The sequence below is a fragment of the Protomyctophum bolini genome (assembly GCF_963924005.1).
Source record: "Protomyctophum bolini genome assembly, chromosome: 4".
In the NCBI taxonomy this organism is placed as follows: Eukaryota; Metazoa; Chordata; class Actinopteri; order Myctophiformes; family Myctophidae; genus Protomyctophum; species Protomyctophum bolini.
In genome coordinates, this window is record NC_137865.1 from 2024188 (window position 1) to 2044230 (window position 20043).

At 44.0% G+C, this 20043-nt stretch overlaps 1 protein-coding gene across 1 annotated transcript in view; it reads right to left on the reverse strand.

The window, feature by feature from the left end:
- LOC308313868 (protein phosphatase 1 regulatory subunit 12A) overlaps positions 1-20043 on the reverse strand; it is a 64273-nt gene that overhangs the window by 34119 nt on the left and 10111 nt on the right. Inside the window, exons 2-10 of the mRNA XM_080761195.1 lie at positions 13490-13620; positions 11310-11428; positions 10624-10780; positions 9636-9780; positions 8593-8667; positions 6930-7009; positions 2570-2717; positions 1674-1758; positions 861-976 (exon numbers count right to left, since the gene is read on the reverse strand). Of these exons, the coding sequence (XP_080617321.1) occupies positions 861-976; positions 1674-1758; positions 2570-2717; positions 6930-7009; positions 8593-8667; positions 9636-9780; positions 10624-10780; positions 11310-11428; positions 13490-13620 (1056 nt within the window). The remainder of the gene's footprint in view (positions 1-860; positions 977-1673; positions 1759-2569; positions 2718-6929; positions 7010-8592; positions 8668-9635; positions 9781-10623; positions 10781-11309; positions 11429-13489; positions 13621-20043) is intronic.

A 20043-nucleotide genomic window follows, 5' to 3' on the forward strand; every position in this document is an offset into this window, starting at 1 on the left:
CTAGCAGCGTCCATGCCGTCAGGAAGAAGCTGAACAAACACCTCCTCGGTATGTGACCGTAATCCCACAAAGCTCAAGGACTGTCATTCATCCAACATTCAGTTTAGGCATACTGTACGCCTGACTGAGTAGCTGCAGATCATAGGCTCTTTGGATGTGTTTTTTTCTCATAGCCTATATCCGCTTAAGCTTAATAAAAAAGAAAATCTAAAAATAAAAATAAACCCCAGCGGGCGGTGCAGCGGCTGTTCAAAGGTAACTTCAAACATGGCCAGTCTAGCCTGGAAGACGGCCGTAAATGGTCCGCAGTTAACCCGTAAAACCCATTTAGGCCTGACGTCGACATTTTTTAAAAAAAATGTATTTTTTTAAATGTATTTCTTTCTGAAAAACCTCATGTTTCTATATCAGTGGTTCTCAATATGTCATGTCAAGGACCCCGACAATTATATGTAATATGCCGCCGACCCCCATCTGAAAATATGCTGTTCCAGGGACCCCTCAGAAGCAAAGATTTGAGTTAAAAATGTAAAATAAATCCTCTCTCTCATTAACAGTGCAGCACTATCTCACTCTCTGTTTCTGGCACAACAGCGCCCCTACTGGTACTAATAGTGTACTAATGGTGCTCACAGTCACATAGGTGCATGGGTGGGTGAACCAACACATAGGCGGGTGAACACACGGACATTGCTGTTCCTCGGAGTGGTTGCACCACTCAAAAATAGCAGACCTACAAGTTCAAGTTCTATGAGCTTGTAGATCTGCTATTTTTCAATAGCTAAAGTATAACATAATGCTTTAAAACACCAAAAAGGGGTTTGAACGGGTGAAACCAGTTTCCGGTCTGCACGCCGTACCTTCTTCAGGGCGTTCCCTGGGGCGCTGGCGGCCATGGAGGTAGACAGGAGCGACGTGGTGCTGTTGTTGCGCTTGTTGTTCAAGTTGTTGATGATTTCCCGGTTTTTGGCTTTCTCTGCAAAGCGAACGAGACAATTGCAAATGCATTGTGGGGGTTTAATAGCTGTGGAAACGAATAGGGGATTTTGTCATTTCGCTGACGTGTCACGGTTAAAACAAAACAACAACTATATTTTATAGAGCCAGCACCGAGCACATCTTCATCTATAACAAGGCCAAACATCACCTAAAAAAAAATAAAGAATAAATACAAAGAAAGAAAAGTGAAATTCTTAATTTAATCAATACGATCAATATGATCGATCAGGCGATCGATCATACTGAGGATACGAGGGGCGATAGTGTTGACTAGGGATGTTCCGATACAGTTTTTTCCTTTCCGATCCGATCCCGATAGCACCATTTTTGTGTTAGCCGATACCGAATACCAATACCAGAGAATAATATAATAATAAAAAAGGAAAGAATATCTTATTTTGAAGTCCACCGTGTTTATAGCAGACTCCTCACTCAAATGTGCACTTGTCAAATGTGCAACTCAAAAACAAACTCCACATGCCCCAACATAGTGTCAACCCCTTTACCCCTGTGTCGGATCACTGGTTAGACTGGCATATTCGCCGATACCGATATGACCCGATATGACCAATTAAGGCCCGGTCCGATACTTTTCCGATACTGATACAGTATCGGGACATCTCTAGTGTTGACATACCTGCCTCGGCAGAAAGGGGGCGATAGTGTTGACATACCTGACTCGGCATCGCTCTCGGACTCGCTCTCCTCTTCGGAACTGGAGCTGCTTGACGCCTTGGCCTGAGGGGGCGGAGCCTGGCTCTGAGGAACGTAACGATCACGACGTTTTAGTACGATTAATCGTCACAGAAACTATCGTAATTAATGATTTTGTTGTGTTTCTGGCATGGAACAATTGAACACATTTATGTTCGTCTTTTAGGCCAAAGTCAAAGTTAAACTCGTACAATTAGTCACACAATTTGAATGAAACTTTGACCCATATCTCTTGGAGCGTTGAGCCACAGTGTGCGCCACGCTCGGGAATAATTAGTTGATTTGACCCCCCAATCCAACCTATTGATGCTGAGTGCCAAGCAGGGAGGCATTGGGTCCCATTTTTTACAGTCTTTGGTATGACCCTGGTAGGCTATGGACAATTCAAAAATGGTCTATTTGTTTTGTTCAATTAGACAGATTTTCTTCTTTTTCAAAATAATTTGTATCTTTTTTGTAACCCATTTTGAAAGCAGGAAATCATGACCCACCGGTTTTAGAGATATGGCTTATAGAGTGATGTCTTGCGGAGAAACGGCGAGTTGAGAAAACAAGACCGCTGTTTGGCCTCTTATTGTCTAATAAAATTATCAATCAATCAAAAACTTTGCTGTCCTTTGAGGTCCCCCCAAAAACCATGTGACGACCCCACACCGGGGAAAAAATAAAATAAAATAAAATAAAATAAAATAAAATAAAATAAAATAAAATAAAATAAAATAAAATAAAATAAAATAAAATAAAATAAAATAAAATAAAATAAAATAAAATAAAATAAAATAAAATAAAATAAAATAAAATAAAATAAAATAAAATAAAATAAAATAAAATAGCAGCTTTTCCACGACCTTCTTACCTGGCCATGCTGCTGATGCCCAGCAGCCGTCGCCGCCTCCTCCTCGTCCTCCTCGGCGGGGGGGCTCTGCAGGGCGGGGGGAGGGGGGTGCTTGTCCCGCTCGTGGAGGCAGATCTTCTCCCGGCTGCTCATACGAGAGATTGAGGTCCTGGTTGTGGGGGAGGGGAAGGGGAAGGGGAGGGAGGGAGGGGAGGAGTGGCCAGGGGGGGGGGGAGGCGGGGTGGGGAGCAACAACACAGGTGGCAACATGCAAAACGAGCGGCTCGTCAGTGACAAGGCCATCATTCCAGGTGTGCTGGGCGGCCGGCGATGACGAAACAAAAAACGGGGCGTGCGCGGCCGCGTGTCATTTTCAATTAACCACTTAACAGACCCTGTGTTCGTAATAGTCGTTGTTGGTCGACGGATATGGCGGGGGGGTGGAAACGGCGGGATCTGTGCCAAGCTCACACAACGAACTGCATCACGAGTAGGTAGGTGGACGGAGGCTCAGGGGTAGAGTGGCCCGGATGGTGAACCGTGAGGTTCCCAGTTCGATCCCGGGCTACCCAGTGTTAACCCATTTTGACCTGAGATCAGATTCTAAAAAATGTCTGTTTTAAAATGACAGTTTTCTGAAAAAGCTATGTTTCTATGTCAGTCGTGCTTCGATTTTTCAAAGATAGCAGATCTACAAGCTCATAGCGCACCACCGAGTGGCGCGCTGTGAGCTTGTAGATCTGCTATTTTTCAAAAGGCTCAGCGAGAAGATCCACCGGCGATGAAGGTGCTCTCCGAAGGTCCACATTACAGCCAATGAGAGCACAGGAAAGCAGTGGTGGAAAGCACATAAGTACTTCTACTTAAGTACTGTACTTAAGTACAATTTTGAATCAAGCTGATCTACAAACGATCGGCTATTTTCAATAGATTATCTACACATTTTGAACATATTCGTTAAAACCAACGTTAAAACCAACGCATCTCACTTGAATATTGTTGATGAAATCGCAAGGGAATCTACGGTGCAGCGCAAACATTTGGACAACGTGCGCTGTGTGTTTCTGCGTGTGTTTCTGTGTGTGTGTGTGTGTGTGTGTCTCTGTGTGTGTGCACGTTAGGCAGTCATAATTATTTAATGAAAATCAAGATTTAGTGTCCCGACTCCTGTCTCGCTGTTCTGTCCTGTGTATTTCCTGTGTGTGTGTGTGTGTGTGTGTGTGTGGCTGTGCGTGAGGAGAGAGAGAGAGAGAGAGAGAGAGAGAGAGAGAGAGAGAGAGACACTCGCGCATGTATCATGGATCCTGGCTGCGCCTACGTGAGACGTCAAAATCAATTGCAATAAAAAAAACTAATGTAGCTTATTATGTATCGGGTCTGGTACCGGCATCTTGGTGAACTCTTGCAGTGTGTGTGATCCCTATAGTCGGTGGATGAAAGCCACAAAGATATAATGAGAGAAGATTTGTTGAACGTCGACCCACGTGATTCAACGGCCCAAACCACGCCCCCATCGGTGTGGATTCGTCTTAATGTCTTCAATCAATGCTGCGTATATCGGCATCATATCAGCCAGAACAACAACCTTCGATTGTCTGTCTGTCCGTGGGAATGAGTGCTCCGGGGTTATAGAACCAGTTCGACCAACAGCTACCCATAATGGGAGAGGAAGGACTGATAAGGAATCGGACTGATTGAAATCCATAATGAACGATCTCCCCATCCCTAGCTGAGAGGTGACACGTTGTTGAGCTTGTAGATCTGCCATTTCCACTCCTTTTAACATTTATTTAAAAAAAAAAAGAGAAAAAAAAAGAAACATCTTGACAGGTTTTAAAGTGGTTAACGAGGGCGGACGGTGGCATGGTGTTGTGTGCAATGTGATGCTCAGGGATTATCCTTTTTTTTTTAAGAGGTGCTGTGAGTGATATGTTAAATTATTACCCGTTACGATGATCGCCATCACAATATAGAGCTATTTAACACTGCTACTGAGCGAACACTCTATAGAGCACCGCAGTCCCACGTCCCCTCTCAGAATGACGAGTGAGGGCCCAGGGAATAATTCCCCGTTCATTTTTCCCCCATAAGACGTTTAAAAAAGTATTTATTTAAAGACGTTTACGCCGCGGACAAAGGCCTCACTCACACCTAAGACACACTCCTGTGTCTCCTGTGTGTCATGGCCGCCTCAATGCATTTCCAATGGGAGTCACATGGTTTGAAGACACAAGCTTGTTGCATGGCTGTCTTCTGCCTTGCCTCCAGGCTTAGGGCCGATTCATACTCCTATTTTAGAGCCGAACAAAAGTCGGTTCGGCTCTGTAGAGCCCTACAATGTGACGTCATTTGAGGTTCGGGGGGGGGGGTACCGTCCTAAAGTCGGCTCTTCGGTGCTACTGAAAATTTCTGACGAGCCGAAATCATTTCAGCACTACATCGCCGATACAGCGGTAAAATAGGAGTATTAATCGGCCCTTAGGTCTCAATCACTCTATTGAGACGGCTGTCTCAATAGAGTCACATGTCACATGGTTTGACAAAAAAAAAATTGTTTGATGGGGGGGAGGGGGGCACGGCACAGCCATCAAACAAAAAGGTTTGGTCAAACCTGTGTGACTTCCATTGGAAATGCACGTAAACGTCTTTCAATTAATGGGGAATTGTTTCCTGGTGCACTCGTCGGGGGGGGGGGGGGGGGGCTGCCACGCTCTACAGCAATGATTACTGTCACAATATAGAGCAGTGGTTTTCAACCAGTGGTCCGGGGACCACCAGAGGTCCCTGAGGGCGTTCCAGGGGGTCCCTCAGCTAAATGATGGAGAGTTGGTATAACCGAATGGACCCTTATATAAGTCTTTAACCCATTCTGACCGGGAACCCATTTTGGTGTTAGCATGCTTTAGCTATTGAAAAATAGCAGATCTACAAGCTCATAGCGCGCCACCGAGTGGCGCGCTACGAGCTTGTAGGTCTGCTATTTTTGAAAAGTCAAAGAACGACTGACATTTTTTAGAATCTGATCTCAGGTCAGAATGGGTTAATCAGACCAGTGTGTGTCCAGTGGAAACCTCGTATGAATCTGATCTCAGGTCAGAATGGGTTAACTCTTGAGAGCATAAAATGAAACCAAATGGACCCGTAACGGGTCCAATTGGTTTCATGTCATTCTCTCAAGAGTTAAACATCTGGCATTATTACTTAATAATTTACTATAGAAGTCTACATAATTATTGTGTCTTGGAAGAATCGTTATCTCTCCTAAAGGCACAACATATCAATATAGCATGGAATTATATGGACACAATCTTATCCAACGATAACACAAATATTCCTTTAGTTTTGAGTCTTAGAGACTAAGGGCTCCCTTTCCGTCACCGCTAAACCCCTTATCCCTAAACTTATTTGCCTTTTTTTTTTTTTTTTTACTATTTTGCAATAGTTAAAATGGCCGGTCTACAAGCTCACAACGTGTCAATGTAGATTGGCTAGTTGAACTATTCAAAAATGTTTTTCAAAATAGTAAAAAAAAAAGGCAAAGGAGTTTAGGGATAAGGGGTTTTTACGGTGACGAAAATGCAGCCCTAAATGTCATGGTGGTCCGTGGCTCAAAATGCAGAATGAAATAATGGGCGTCGATATGAAAAGGGTTGAAAACCACTGATATAGAGCGATTTAACGTTATCTATTATTGAACAAAATTTGTTTAAAACATTTGTTCTGTTAGACCAAAGCATAATATCACTCATAGCACCTGTCGGTCTGCCGGTGGCAGCGGTTCTTGCTACTGCCAATGTGACGGTAGAAAGTGTGATCGTGCAAAAAAGAATCGCCGTAAGGATAAAACAAATATATGTATATCACATTGTTGTTGTTGTTGTCGGGTAGAAACCTTGGATCTCCATGTTTATTAGTTTTAGCAAAGAAAATGCCGATCTACAAGCTCTCTCTACGTGACAAGCTCACTCTACGTGAGCTTGTAGATCTGCCACTTGTGCTCCTTTTTTGTGACATCGTGAGGCAAAGACGGAACATTATGCCTTTCAGAGTAAAAGCTGCCATATCTGCCCGGCACCCCGAGCTCCAATTTTGAAAGAAATCCTGGCGTTTTGACATAGCTCAATGTTGAAAATGAGTGGTACTAAGGTTTTTTTTATAAATATTGAACCAATGCTTGGGACTAAATGATAACCACTAAAATGAACTAGTTTTGTTCATGGGTTTCCACCGGACAGTGACAACAACATGATGTGCTTTCAGATAGTTTCACACCTAAAACGGCTGGTGGAAGAAAAGAAAAAAAAAACATCACGCCGACATGCACAATAACTGCTGCCACACACACGCACGCACACACACACACACGCACACGTGCACTGACCTGCGTGTGCGAACAGGTGCCATGGAGATGGGAGGACTGGTGTCGATAACAGGAGCCAGTTTCTCTCTCTCGCTGCGTAACTGGAAGAGAGAGACAGAGACACGCACACGCACGCACACACACACACACACACACACACACACACACACACACACACACACACACAACACACACACACACACACGCATGTAATCACTATGTGCACGTCAGACAGTGTTGGGAAAGTTCACTCAAAATGGATTTTGGAACCATCAAAGTGCATGGTTCCAAAAATGAACTATTTGAGTTATTTTTAGTTTCGTTATTGGGAGGGAAGCTACTGTTCTACACAGTCAATTGACTTGTGTAACTCGTGTTATGGAGGGAAAGTGTTTTAATACACGTGCATGTCATTCTCCCAAAAAATATACATATTGGTGTTTCTCCCGGATTCACGAAAGCAAGGAATCACAGCGTTTTATAAAGGCATTTTCTAATAGATCAATACGTCAACGTATGCTTTGTTTCATAAAATGCATGGTTTGTATTTCCAACGTTGGAACGGACACCGTTTACCGTGTACATCGAGCGCGGGGGACGGGGTCGCAAAACCCCCAAAGTACACCATAAAATGTGGTCCTCCTGATGTGAGAATGTTGGGAGGGGAACTACCGATGAGCGGATGATGTCACGATAGAGCAGTCGCAGTGCCTCCCCCTTTCAGAACGATGAGTGGCCCAGGAAATGAAATGCAATGCATTTCTTTAAGTATTTATTTAAAGACGGTTATGCCGCCGACAAAGCCAACTCGGATCGTGACAAATCATGACAATGAACACAATGTTTTGGGGCTGATCAAATAATTTATAAGAAGAAAAACAAAACAAATAGTTTTTTTATTTTCCTTTAACTTTATTTTCCTTTATTTGTACCTTTATTTTCTTCTTTCTAATGATTTGATCGGCCCAAAATATTGTGTTCATTGTCATGATTTGTCACGATCCGAGTTGCCTTTGTCCGCGGCGTAACCATCTTTAAAATACTTAAATAGAATCCTATGGGAGAAATGCATTGCATTTCATTTCCTGGGCCACTCGTCGTTCTGAAAGGGGGAGGGACTGCGACGCTCTATAATGGTGATATAATGAGAACAGTGTCGACGAAAACAACGATGAGAAACGTTCATCGACTACCTTTTTCCACTGACGAAAACTAAATGAAAACTGACCTACGATGACTAAAACTGAGAATAGACATTATTGACAATTTCGTCAACAAATGAAAACTAGACTAAAGTTTTAGGAAGGGACTAGTCGACAAGAGATCCAGAACAAGTCATTTTACACTTGGTTGCATGCTGAAAATAGCCGATCTACAAGCTCGCAACGCGTCGTGAGCTTGTAGATCGGCTATTTTCAGCACGTGTAAAGAACAGTCGTTACGACGGCATCAAGGCCCGCCAAAACAACATTTTAGCCGACTAAATAAACTGTAGATTTAGTCGACTAAAATCCTATGATATTTAGTCGACTTAAAATAGACTAACACCAAGACATTCCAGGTGACTAAAACTATTGAAGAGACTACAAACTACAACTAAAATCTAAAATGTGCTGCCAAAAAAAACACACTGAATGAGAACTACCAATAAACAGATGATGACGACGACGTAATGATGACTCACAGCGTTCTGTTTCTTCTGGAGCTCCTCCAGCGTGGCCACCAGGTTCTCGTCGGCTACGTCCAGAGGAGTCTGACCCTGTGGAAGATGAACCCAGTTAGGCCTGACGTCGGGGAGGAGAAAAAAAAGTTTTCTGAAAAACCTTATGTTTCTGTATCAGAGGTGCTCAATATTTCATGTCGAGGACCCCAGAAATGATAATGTATTTGGTCGCAGACCCCAAAGATTTGCGTAAAAAAATGTTCGCTCTGAAAGAATATATATTCAAAGATTTGCGCCACATTTTCAGGATTAAAAAAAAAAAAATCCCACCCGTGTGAACTGAGTGGTGCAACTCAGAAATAGCAGATCTACAAGCTCGTAGCGCGGCACTCTGTGCCACGCTATTGAGCTTGTAGATCTGATATTTTCCAATAGCTAAAGCATAACATAATGCTTAAAACACTAAAAGGGGTTTTCGGCCAAAATTGTTAATAACAAGAATTGATAAATCAATTAATTACCAGCTGCATTTTTATTATTATCTGCGGGGGGTTCGCTATAACTGCCTCTGTGTCAGTTTCAGTGCAGTGGTCTAGGTAGGAACCACATTTCTCTACAGGATGTTTTAGAGAAGGGAGAAGAGTCTGGGACGTGTGGAGCGTTGTCCATGGTGTTTTAGAGAAGGGAGAAGAGTCTAGGACGTGTGGAGCATTGTCCATGGTGTTTTAGAGAAGGGAGAAGAATTTGGGACATGTGGAGCTTTATCCAGGGCGTTCTAGGGAAGGGAGAATAGTCTGGGACGTGTGGAGCGTTGTCCAGGGCGTTTTAGAGAAGGGAGAATAGTCTGGGACGTGTGGAGCGTTGTCCAGGGTGTTTTAGAGAAGGGAGAAGAGTCTAGGACGTGTGGAGCGTTGTCCAGGGTGTTTTAGAGAAGGGAGAAGAGTCTAGGACGTGTGGAGCGTTGTCCAGGGCGTTTTAGAGAAGGCTGAGATGGGAAGGCTTTCTTGTGTTGGCTGATCAGAGTGAGAGGGAGGGGTTGGTGTGTGCGTGCGTGCGTGCCTCACCACGTTGTTGACGGCGGTCATGTCACACATGTGTTCCGCCAGCAGGGTGCACACCTCCTCCTGTCCCCAGTGAGTGGCGGCGTGTAGCGGAGTCCAACTGTCACTGTCCCTGCTGTCTACATCCAGGCCACACTGCAACAGAACCCTGTGCACGCACACACACACGCGCGCGAACGCACACAACGCACACAGACAAACATATTGATGAATCCGCAAATTCTAACAATAGTCCAGACAACTATTCCACAATCTCCGAATGCTATATAGAGTCTGGAACTACACCTCCGGAAATCCGAGTAAGGAAGCTGCCATTTCCGTTCCCGAAAATATAGTTTAAAACATCTTTAGAACTTATTTTTTCCATGTAACATTTAGCATCAGTGTTATACTAACTTCATGACTTCTGTGTAGCATTTAGCATCAGTGTCATACTAACTTCATGACGTCTATGTAGCATTTAGCATCAGTAGTATACCAACTTCATGACTTCTATGTAGCATTTAGCATCAGTATCATACTAACTTCATGACTTCTATGTAGCATTTAGCATCAGTATCATACTAACTTCATGACTTCTATGTAGCAATTAGCATCAGTGTCATACTAACTTCATGACGTCTATGTAGCATTTAGCATCAGTGTGATACTAACTTCATGACTTCTATGTAGCATTTAGCGTCAGTATCATACTAACTTCATGACTTCTATGTAGCATTTAGCATCAGTATCATACTAACTTCATGACGTCTATGTAGCATCAGAGTTATACTAACTTCATGACTTCTATGTAGCATTTAGCATCAGTATCATACTAACTCCATGACGTCTATGTAGCATTTAGCATCAGTAGTATACCAACTTCATGACTTCTATGTAGCATTTAGCATCAGTGTCATACTAACTTCATGACGTCTATGTAGCATTTAGCATCAGTAGTATACCAACTTCATGACGTCTATGTAGCATTTAGCGTCAGTATCATACTAACTTCATGACTTCTATGTAGCCCTTGGCGGCGGCTACGTGCATGGCCGTAGCCTTGGTGTTTGGGTGAGGCCTCAGGGTTCCGCTTCCCGCCAACACGGCCTTGGCGTCCTCCAGCATGACCCTCTCCTCCTCCTTACGGGCCTTGTCCACGTCGATGCCTGCAGACAAAGATGCAGGAGAGATCGTTGATGTGACGATCCATCTTAAAAATCGACTGAAATCGATTCAAACTTGGTTAACAATTTAAATCGATTCCATTTTTTTCCATGTATCATGATGCATAAAAATCCCCCCCCCCCCCCAAAAAATAAAATATAGGAACTTTGTAAGTGATTTTTGATTGGTGACTGTATTGAAATTACTTTTTCTTTTTAATCACACCCGTGTGAAGTGAGGGGCACATATAATGTAAATTCCCCATTCATTGTCAATGGGAATTTGATCTTTGTGTGGGACAAATATAGACGATTTGCTAGTCCACATATGATGTAAACTCTCCATTCATTGTCAATGGGAATTTAATGTTGGTGTAAGACGAAAATCTACACTAAAGCTCACTATAGGAGGGGCTGGCGCCCCTCAAACAAATACTTTTCAGTCATTTGTCTGGACAATAATTTTGTGTTTAAACGTGATGTCAGAGAACTTTAAAAAAAAAATCTCTGCTCATGTCATGGCGGTCCTCACCTTGTTTTTTAATCTCTGCTTTCATCGCTCTGCTCATGGCATCGTCTGTCGCCACGTCCAGAGGGAGTTCTCCTTCACTGTTCACCGCTTCGACATGAGCCCCGTGCTCGATGAGGTACCTAGCACACGCACACGCACACACACACACACACACACACACACACACACACACACACACACACACACAGTCAAAAGTCATAAGACTATGACTAAAAGCTACATCAGAATTCGCAGCATGTGTCCACCGAGAACCGAGCCGTTTCAGGACCACAATATTGACTTGTCCCTCGGGCAGGGTCGGTCGGAAACCCATTCCAAATTGCTGCGGGTCTCGGCCGGGGCGTCTGAAATTGGAGTGGGGGGGCACTGCTGGGACTTGGGTTGCGCAGGCTCACTCCAAATCGCTGTGGCGTGAATGCAGCGGGGACCTGTGCTACCCTCTAGTCCAGGGGTCCCCCCCCCCCCCCCCCCCCCCTCTCTCTCTCTCTCTCTCTCTCTCTCTCTCTCTCTCTCTCTCTCATTAGAGACACAGCACTACCCCTCTCTCTGTTTCTGGCGCCCCCTACTGGTATAAATAAGTCACATATTCGTGCTCATTTACACAGGTACCTACACACATTTTTTTTAATAATCTGGGGACGACCCAAAATAATTTGGCGACCCCCTGAGGGGTCGCGACCCACGGGTTGAGAACCCCTGCTCTAGTCCAATGGTGTTCAAACTTTTGTCATATCAAGGCCCAATATTTATTCTGCATTTGAGCCATTTGACCACGATTTGATGGAATTTAGCCTCCCAGACCCAAGACTAAAGAATACTTTGTTGTCGTTGGATAAGATTCTGTCCACAATTCCATGCCGTGTTGATGTTGGTACGATTAGGAGAGATAACAGGCAAACGTTGATCAAAATAACAATTATTGTACAGTAGTATGCTCTAATGATGTAGACTTCTTATAAGTAGTACACTCTTGCGAGCATACATTTTACGCTCAAAAGAGAGTTAAAGATCTAATAACGGTCTCATGTGGTTACACAACTCTCCATAATTTAGCTGGGAGACCACCTCAAACCCTCTTAAGGACCCCGGACCACTGCATGGTTATGAGAACCACTGCTCCCGGTCAGAATGAACAGTAACTCACTGATCCCAGTCAGAATGAACAGTAAACTCACTGCTCCCGGGTCAGAATGAACAGTAAACTCACTGCCTCCCGGGTCAGAATGAACAGTAAACTCACTACTCCCGGGTCAGAATGAACAGTAAACTCACTGCTCCCGGGTCAGAATGAACAGTAAACTCACTGCTCCCAGTCAGAATGAACAGTAAACTCACTGCTCCCGGGTCAGAATGAACAGTAAACTCACTGCTCCCAGTCAGAATGAACAGTAAACTCACTGCTCCCAGTCAGAATGAACAGTAAACTCACTGCTCCCGGGGTCAGAATGAACAGTAAACTCACTGCCTCCCGGGTCAGAATGAACAGTAAACTCACTGCCCCCGGGTCAGAATGAACAGTAAACTCACTGCCTCCCGGGTCAGAATGAACAGTAAACTCACTGCCTCCCGGGTCAGAATGAACAGTAAACTCACTGCCTCCCGGGACAGAATGAACAGTAAACTCACTGCCTCCCAGGTCAGAATGAACAGTAAACTCACTGCCTCCCGGGTCAGAATGAACAGTTAACTCACTGCCTCCCGGGTCAGAATGAACAGTAAACTCACTGCCTCCCGGGTCAGAATGAACAGTAAACTCACTGCTCCCGGGTCAGAATGAACAGTAAACTCACTGCCTCCCGGGTCAGAATGAACAGTAAACTCACTGCCTCCCGGGTCAGAATGAACAGTAAACTCACTGCCTCCCGGGTCAGAATGAACAGTAAAATCACTGCTCCCGGGTCAGAATGAACAGTAAAATCACTGCTCCCGGTCAGAATGAACAGTAAACTCACTGCTCCCAGTCAGAATGAACAGTAAACTCACTGCCTCCCGGGTCAGAATGAACAGTTAACTCACTGCCTCCCGGGTCAGAATGAACAGTAAACTCACTGCCTCCCGGGTCAGAATGAACAGTTAACTCACTGCCTCCCGGGTCAGAATGAACAGAAAACTCACTGCCTCCCGGGTCAGAATGAACAGTAAAATCACTGCTCCCGGGTCAGAATGAACAGTAAACTCACTTGGCGATCTGGATGAAGGCACAGGAGGCGGCGGCGTGCAGCGGCGTCCAGCCCTCGTTGTCACCGTGGTTCACGTTGCTGCCACTCTCCACCAGGAACTGAACCATCTCCGCGTTGTCGTCTATACACGCCTGGACACACACACAGACACACACACACACACATATTTAACATCTTTATTTGCATTCACATTTTACAAGAGTGGATGCGCAAACTCGGAAAACTGCTTCAGGATACAGATCACGGGTACAGAGAGCATCGCCTTCTCCATATATGGCGACTGCCAATTATTGCAGACACTGAACAGAATTACGCCGATGCCTTATAGCTCTCGGATTATTGGGCATGCCTGCAATCTGCAGGCCCCTCACGACCGATTTATGGACATTACCGAGGCTTCCGAATATATAACACAAGCATTAAGGACACAAATATTTACAAGGTGCTGTACAGAATGCAATCAGCAAATCCCCGGACAAATACCCACAGACACTTCAGGGGTACCAGTAAGACGCGCAAACGCGGGAAGCGAACGCAGCTCATACATATTTGGGGTTTTTTAAGATTCATTTTTAAGTTATTATTTTTTTAAGTTAAGTTATTTTTAAGTTAAGTTTTTAACTTAGCCATAACCATATAAGGAGTCCCCAAAGCAGCTATACGTCCAAATATGGAGTGTGTTGCATCAATCACAAACAAATCACTCAGCTCCATATATGGGCACAAAGGGGGGACACACGGACACACGGACACACACACAGACAGACAGACATGATCTGCTAGGTCTCATAGTAAGTGCTCACTGCATTTGCAACAAGTAACAGCGTCTTCTTCGCCATATTTTGCGGCTACCGATTAGTAGAAGAGATTGCACAGAATTTTGCAAGCCGTTTAGCTGCTTTTTTTGTGGCATCCCAAGTTGTTGGAAGCCTCTTACAACCAACCTATGTACGTGTCCTAGGCTGCCAAAGATAAACACACGTAGATTGCACCTACAGCCTATAAAGCCTATATATGTATAGCCTATAGCTCTCTATGATGGTCTGGAGGAGTGGCTAGTATGTAATGACTTTGGTCATAAAGGCTAGAATCAAAGGTGCAGGCCATTTCAATGATGGAAACTGATCTGTTCTCTTCATTAATAACAACATCTGGCGTGTTAGCGCAGAGAGATGTGCAAAGATTCCAGGATTTCCAGCACAGAGTTGAAACATGGAAGGTTTGACACAGGAATGTTTGTACGTTCTCACAGGCAGTGTAAAATGTTTAGATATGTCCTTCGTTATAGAGAATCCAATAGTCTGTCGTGGCGTGCCATGTAAAGCCCTTTATAGGCATTATAACAGCCATTTCAGAATGTGTGACATAGTTTCTGTAACGAGCCGTGTGGTGTGACGCAAGCAATGAGGTGCATGGGTGAACCAGAGGGAAAGGTTGAGTTTGGTGGGGAGGATCTGTAACCTGGCTTTTTACTGTAAAGGTGTCTGATAATGTCCTCGTTGAGAGCAGTGCTCCTTGGAAATGAATGGGAAACAGAGTGGTCGGCATGGGGAAGGCAAGCAAGTTTCCCCTGGAGTTTAAGTCCAGTCCAGCGTTGTTCTTGCCCTTGTGGTCACAATCATATCTAGCCATGAGGATGCGGAAGTGCATGTCGATTCCATATAGTTATAAAGGATAGAGTGAGGACCGGGAGAGACAGCCCTCCGTTATTCATTTCAATGGAAAGTCGCAGAGTTGCGTTTTTGAAGCACCGGCCCGGAAGTACCGTTATAACTCAATGGCTCGAGCGAACGGAAGTTCAGAGCGGCCCTTACATCTTGAGGTCCGCGTTGACGCACGTTACGCACGTGACGGCCAGCAGTAGTGTTGATTCCGTTGACTAAAACAAGAAATGTTCGTCGACTGCCTTTTCTCACTGAGGAAAACCAAATGGAAACTAAATGAAAACTAAGCTATGGCGACTAAAACGGAGACTAAATACACTGACAATTTCGTCAACAAATAAAAACTAGATGTTAGGAATTCGGGACTAGTGGACAAGAGATGCAGAGGCTGCATGCTGAAAATAGCAGATCTACAAGCCCACGTGTCGCAGCGCGCCGCGTTGTGAGCTTGTAGATTTAGTCGACTAAAAACGTGTGATACTTAGTCGACTAAAACTAGACTAACACTAAAACATTCCAGGTGACTAAAATGTGACTAAAACTAAAAGTGAAAACTATTCAAGAGACTAAAATAAAAATGTGCTGCCAAAAACAACAGTGCTTTACAGCTTCCGCGTGGCTCTGGACCAAAACAACGCACGGCACGCACGTGGCTTCTCTTCTCACAGTGCAGCTTATAGGTTCACCCTGTGGCCAGTGGCTCCGCAACTTGTTCACTTCAAGGACCCCCCAAATTGACACTCATTAGCCCCGCGGACCCCCATTAGAAAACATATTTGCCAAGGAAAGGAAGCCAGGTTTGACCTGAATTAGAGGCTATACGGACCCTCATTTAACCAATTTTTTTCACTTTGAAAGAATATATATTCAAAGATTTGCGCCACATTTTTTTACGATTTTTCAAAAATAGCAGACCTACAAGCTCGTAGCGCGCCACTCGGTGGCGCGCTATGAGCTTGTAGATCTGCTATTTTTCAATAGCTAAATTATAACATATAATGTTTAAAAACACCAAAATGTTCCCGCACAAAATGGGTTAATGGCATTTCTACTATCTCTGGGACCCCAATGGACCCCAAAATAATAATTTGGGTTGAGAGAACGCCTGCTTTAAAATGAATGAATGCTTGCCCTCATCACAGTGTCGCACGGTAAGCAGAAGTATAGCAGATCTACAAGCTCACAAACGTGTCGCGACATGTCCGCTTGCATATCTAGCCTACTGTAGTTTTTTGATATACAAACACTGAGCCAATGTCTGCGGCTAGATAAGAACTACATATGGGATCCATTGGAACGCGGGTCTCCTTTTGAGCGGTCCTAGTCGCTCCAACATTTGACCGTGTGTGTCTGTCGGTCTACTCTACATCAGCACGAGTGTCTGTCTGTCAGTCTGTCTGTCTGTCTGTCTGTGTCTATATCAGCACGTAATGATTACGTAGTCATGACGTCATTTTTTCATCCTTTTTTCATCTTCAAAACATATTTAGAGCATAGCTGTCTTTAGACGATGCAAAAACGCTAATCCATGCCTTTGTCTTCTTTCGACTTGACTTATTGTATTTAGGGATGTCCCGATACCACCATTTGTGTTAGCCAATACCGATACCAGTGTTGTGATCTCGTGTTGTGTTGCGTTATAGCTCTAGCGCTAATCTCGTGTTCTGTTTATGGCAAGACTCCTCACTCAAATGTGCCCTTGCAGTTTGGGGCAACTCAAAAGCAAACTCCACATGCCCCAACATTTTATTTACTTACCATAGTGTCAACTGTCAACCCCTTACCCCCTGTGTCCGATCGGCGGTTAGACCGGCATATTGGCCCGATAACGATATGACCCGATATGACAGATAAGGGCCGATACATTTAGAGATGTTCCGATACAGAGTATCGGGACATCTCTAATTGTAATGCCCTTTTTTTACGGCATACCAAAGAAAACAACTGATAGATTACAACTACAAAATGCGGCAGAGAGAGAGAGAGAGAGAGAGAGAGAGAGAGAGAGAGAGAGAGAGAGAGAGAGAGAGAACGTCTGAGAGAGAGAGAGAGAGAGAGGGGGGGGGGTCCCGTTAGCAACAAGCTGACAGCATACCGGTACGTTCGTTCTATGATCCATAAAACGACAGATCCACAACGCAATCTGCCATTTAAGGAACCAACGTTTGTTGCATGAAGGGCAGATCTGCAGGCGCGCAATGCTGTGTGTGTGTTCGTCTTTTTTTCTTTTTCCCTCGTGCCCAGGCTACCTGCTTCCACAGTCCACTACATGCAGTTGTTTTGGTGTTTTTGTTTTGGGGGAAGTAAGTCACGGCACATGCGTGGTTGCACTGACAGTAAAGGTGGAAAGAGGGGCTTGGTGCTTTGGCCGCGGTGCCCGCTCTCGGAGCTTCTAAATAAAAAATATATTTTTTTATCGGTAAACCATTAGCCGTTAGTGTTGTCGGTAAACAAATTAATAAACGGCTAACGGCTAACGGTTATCGGTTGGACACCCCTAGTTTTAGCCTCACTACACTGGCTCCCGGTGTTTTTTAGGATTGATCTTAAAAATGATTTTATTCGTTTAGAAAGCTCTTAATGGTCTTGCACCTTCCCATCTCCACGATTGTCTGCCTAGATATGTCCCTACCCCCCCCTCCGCCTCCCCCTCAGGTCCTCCACTGCTGGCCTACTCCAACTCCCTAAAAGGGTGGCTACTAAAGAACATGGCGAGGCAGCCTTCTGCTTTTATGGGCCAATGGCCTGGAATAAACTGCCACTACAGCTCAGACGAGACATGGACCTTTTTTAAGACACGGCTTTAATTCAAACTCATCTCTTCACTCTCTTGAGTTTTAAATCTCTCTTTCTTATTTTTGTACAGATCTGCCACTGGTATTACGCTCGTTGGTTTTAACTGCCTATGCCTGTTTTAATGTTGTTTCTTGTTTACGTTTTTATTATTTGTATTCTGCGCTGTAAAGCACTTTGGGCTGCATGTATGTATGAAAGGTGCTAAATAAATAAAGTGTATTATTATTATTATTATTATTATAATTATTATCTCAGCTCCTTGTCTATATGAAATTAACTCAAAGGCACTCTGTGAGATTTATTTTCTTCTTTTCTTTTAGGGGCGCTAGTCCCTCCTATATGCAGCTTTTATGTCCTCACACGTCTCATATTTGCCGTTGACAATTAAAGGAGAAATTAGGTCAAATGTCCGCCAAATATGACGTAGATTTGTGGCAACACAAACATTAACTCATTTAGGCCCGACATAAAAAAAAACGTTTGCTCTGAAAGAATATATATTCAAAGATTCGTGCCGCATTTTTACGATTTTTCAAAGATAGCAGACCTACAAGCTCAAAGCGCGCCATGAGCTTGTAGCTACAACCACATCCGGGAAAACATCCGGTCCGTCTGTAAAAGTGCTCCGCTGCTATGAATCGCTTGGGATTTAATGAATTAAATAACGCTGAGTGTTAAGCGTAACCCCCCCCCCCCCAAAAAAAAGGGTCACAGAAAGGGGCCATGTCCTAAGCCTCTCCTCATGGTAAGAGGCTTAAACAACTCATCACAAAGACGTTTCAATCGCCATCCGTCACTTCAGGTGTGTTTGAGAAGAGGAACAACAAACAGCCTCTATTAAAAGCTCTTGTATCATGACATCCATTATTGTTTTTACACCGGGAAAAAAATGAATAATAATAATAACTCATTAGTGCAGTGATTGGCCCGTGGACTGTGACATCATCAGACTCTTTGCGGGGCAAAAAAAGGTGACCCGGACAGACAGGCGCACGCACACACAAACAAAATGTTTTAATGTGTGCCTTGTTGTCTAGGAGTTGTTGTCAAAGTTGGGGTCTCAAGAGATAGATGCCATTAAATCGGGGGTCCGTAGCATAATGCGTGTGAAACAGGGGGGTCCATGAAATGTATGTGTTTTGAAATCACTGCTAGAGCCGTAGAAATCCTCCCTTATCGGGGTCACTGGCATATGTTTTCAAATGGGGGGTCCGTGGCCTAATAAATGTCAATTTGGGGGTCCTTGACACGATAAAGTTTGAGAACCACTGGTCCATAGGCCATGTCTGTATTTCCCTGAATCAAACTACTAACTACAATACAGGTTTCACATCAAAGTACTAACTACTAACTGAAATACAGGTTTCACATCAAAGTACTAACTACTAACTGAAATGCAGGTTTCACATCAAACTACTAACTACTAACTGAAACACAGGTTTCACATCAAACTACTAACTACTAAGTGAAATACAGGTTTGAAACTACTAGTACTAACTACTAACTGAAATACAGGTTTCACATCAAACTACTAACTGAAATACAGATTTCATATCAAATCAAACTGTATTCATGCAACACGTTTAAAAACAACACACCGACTTGTTGACCAAAGTTGCTTCAGAAAAACAATCACACAGCAGTGCCTTTCATCACAATGACTATGTCTGATAATGTCAACAACATGATGTCCAATCATGTGAGCACGCTCTCTGTGCTCAAACAGACAGACAGACAGACAGACAGACAGACAGACAGACAGACAGACAGACAGACAGACAGACAGACAGACAGACAGACAGACAGATTTAACCCATTTAGACCTGAGCTCGATTCTACAAATGTCTTCTACAGTTTTCTGAAAACCCTCATTTCCCCCCCCCCCCCCCCCCCGTTCGCTCTGAAAGAATATATATATATATATTCAAAGATTTGCGCCAAATTTTCACGATTTTTCTAAAATAGCAGACCTACAAGCTCATAGCGCTGCACTTGGTGCCGCGCTATGAGCTTGTAGATCTGCTATTTTTCAATAGCAAAAGTACATAAACATAATGCTTAAAACACCAAAAGGGGTTCCCGCTCAAAATGGGT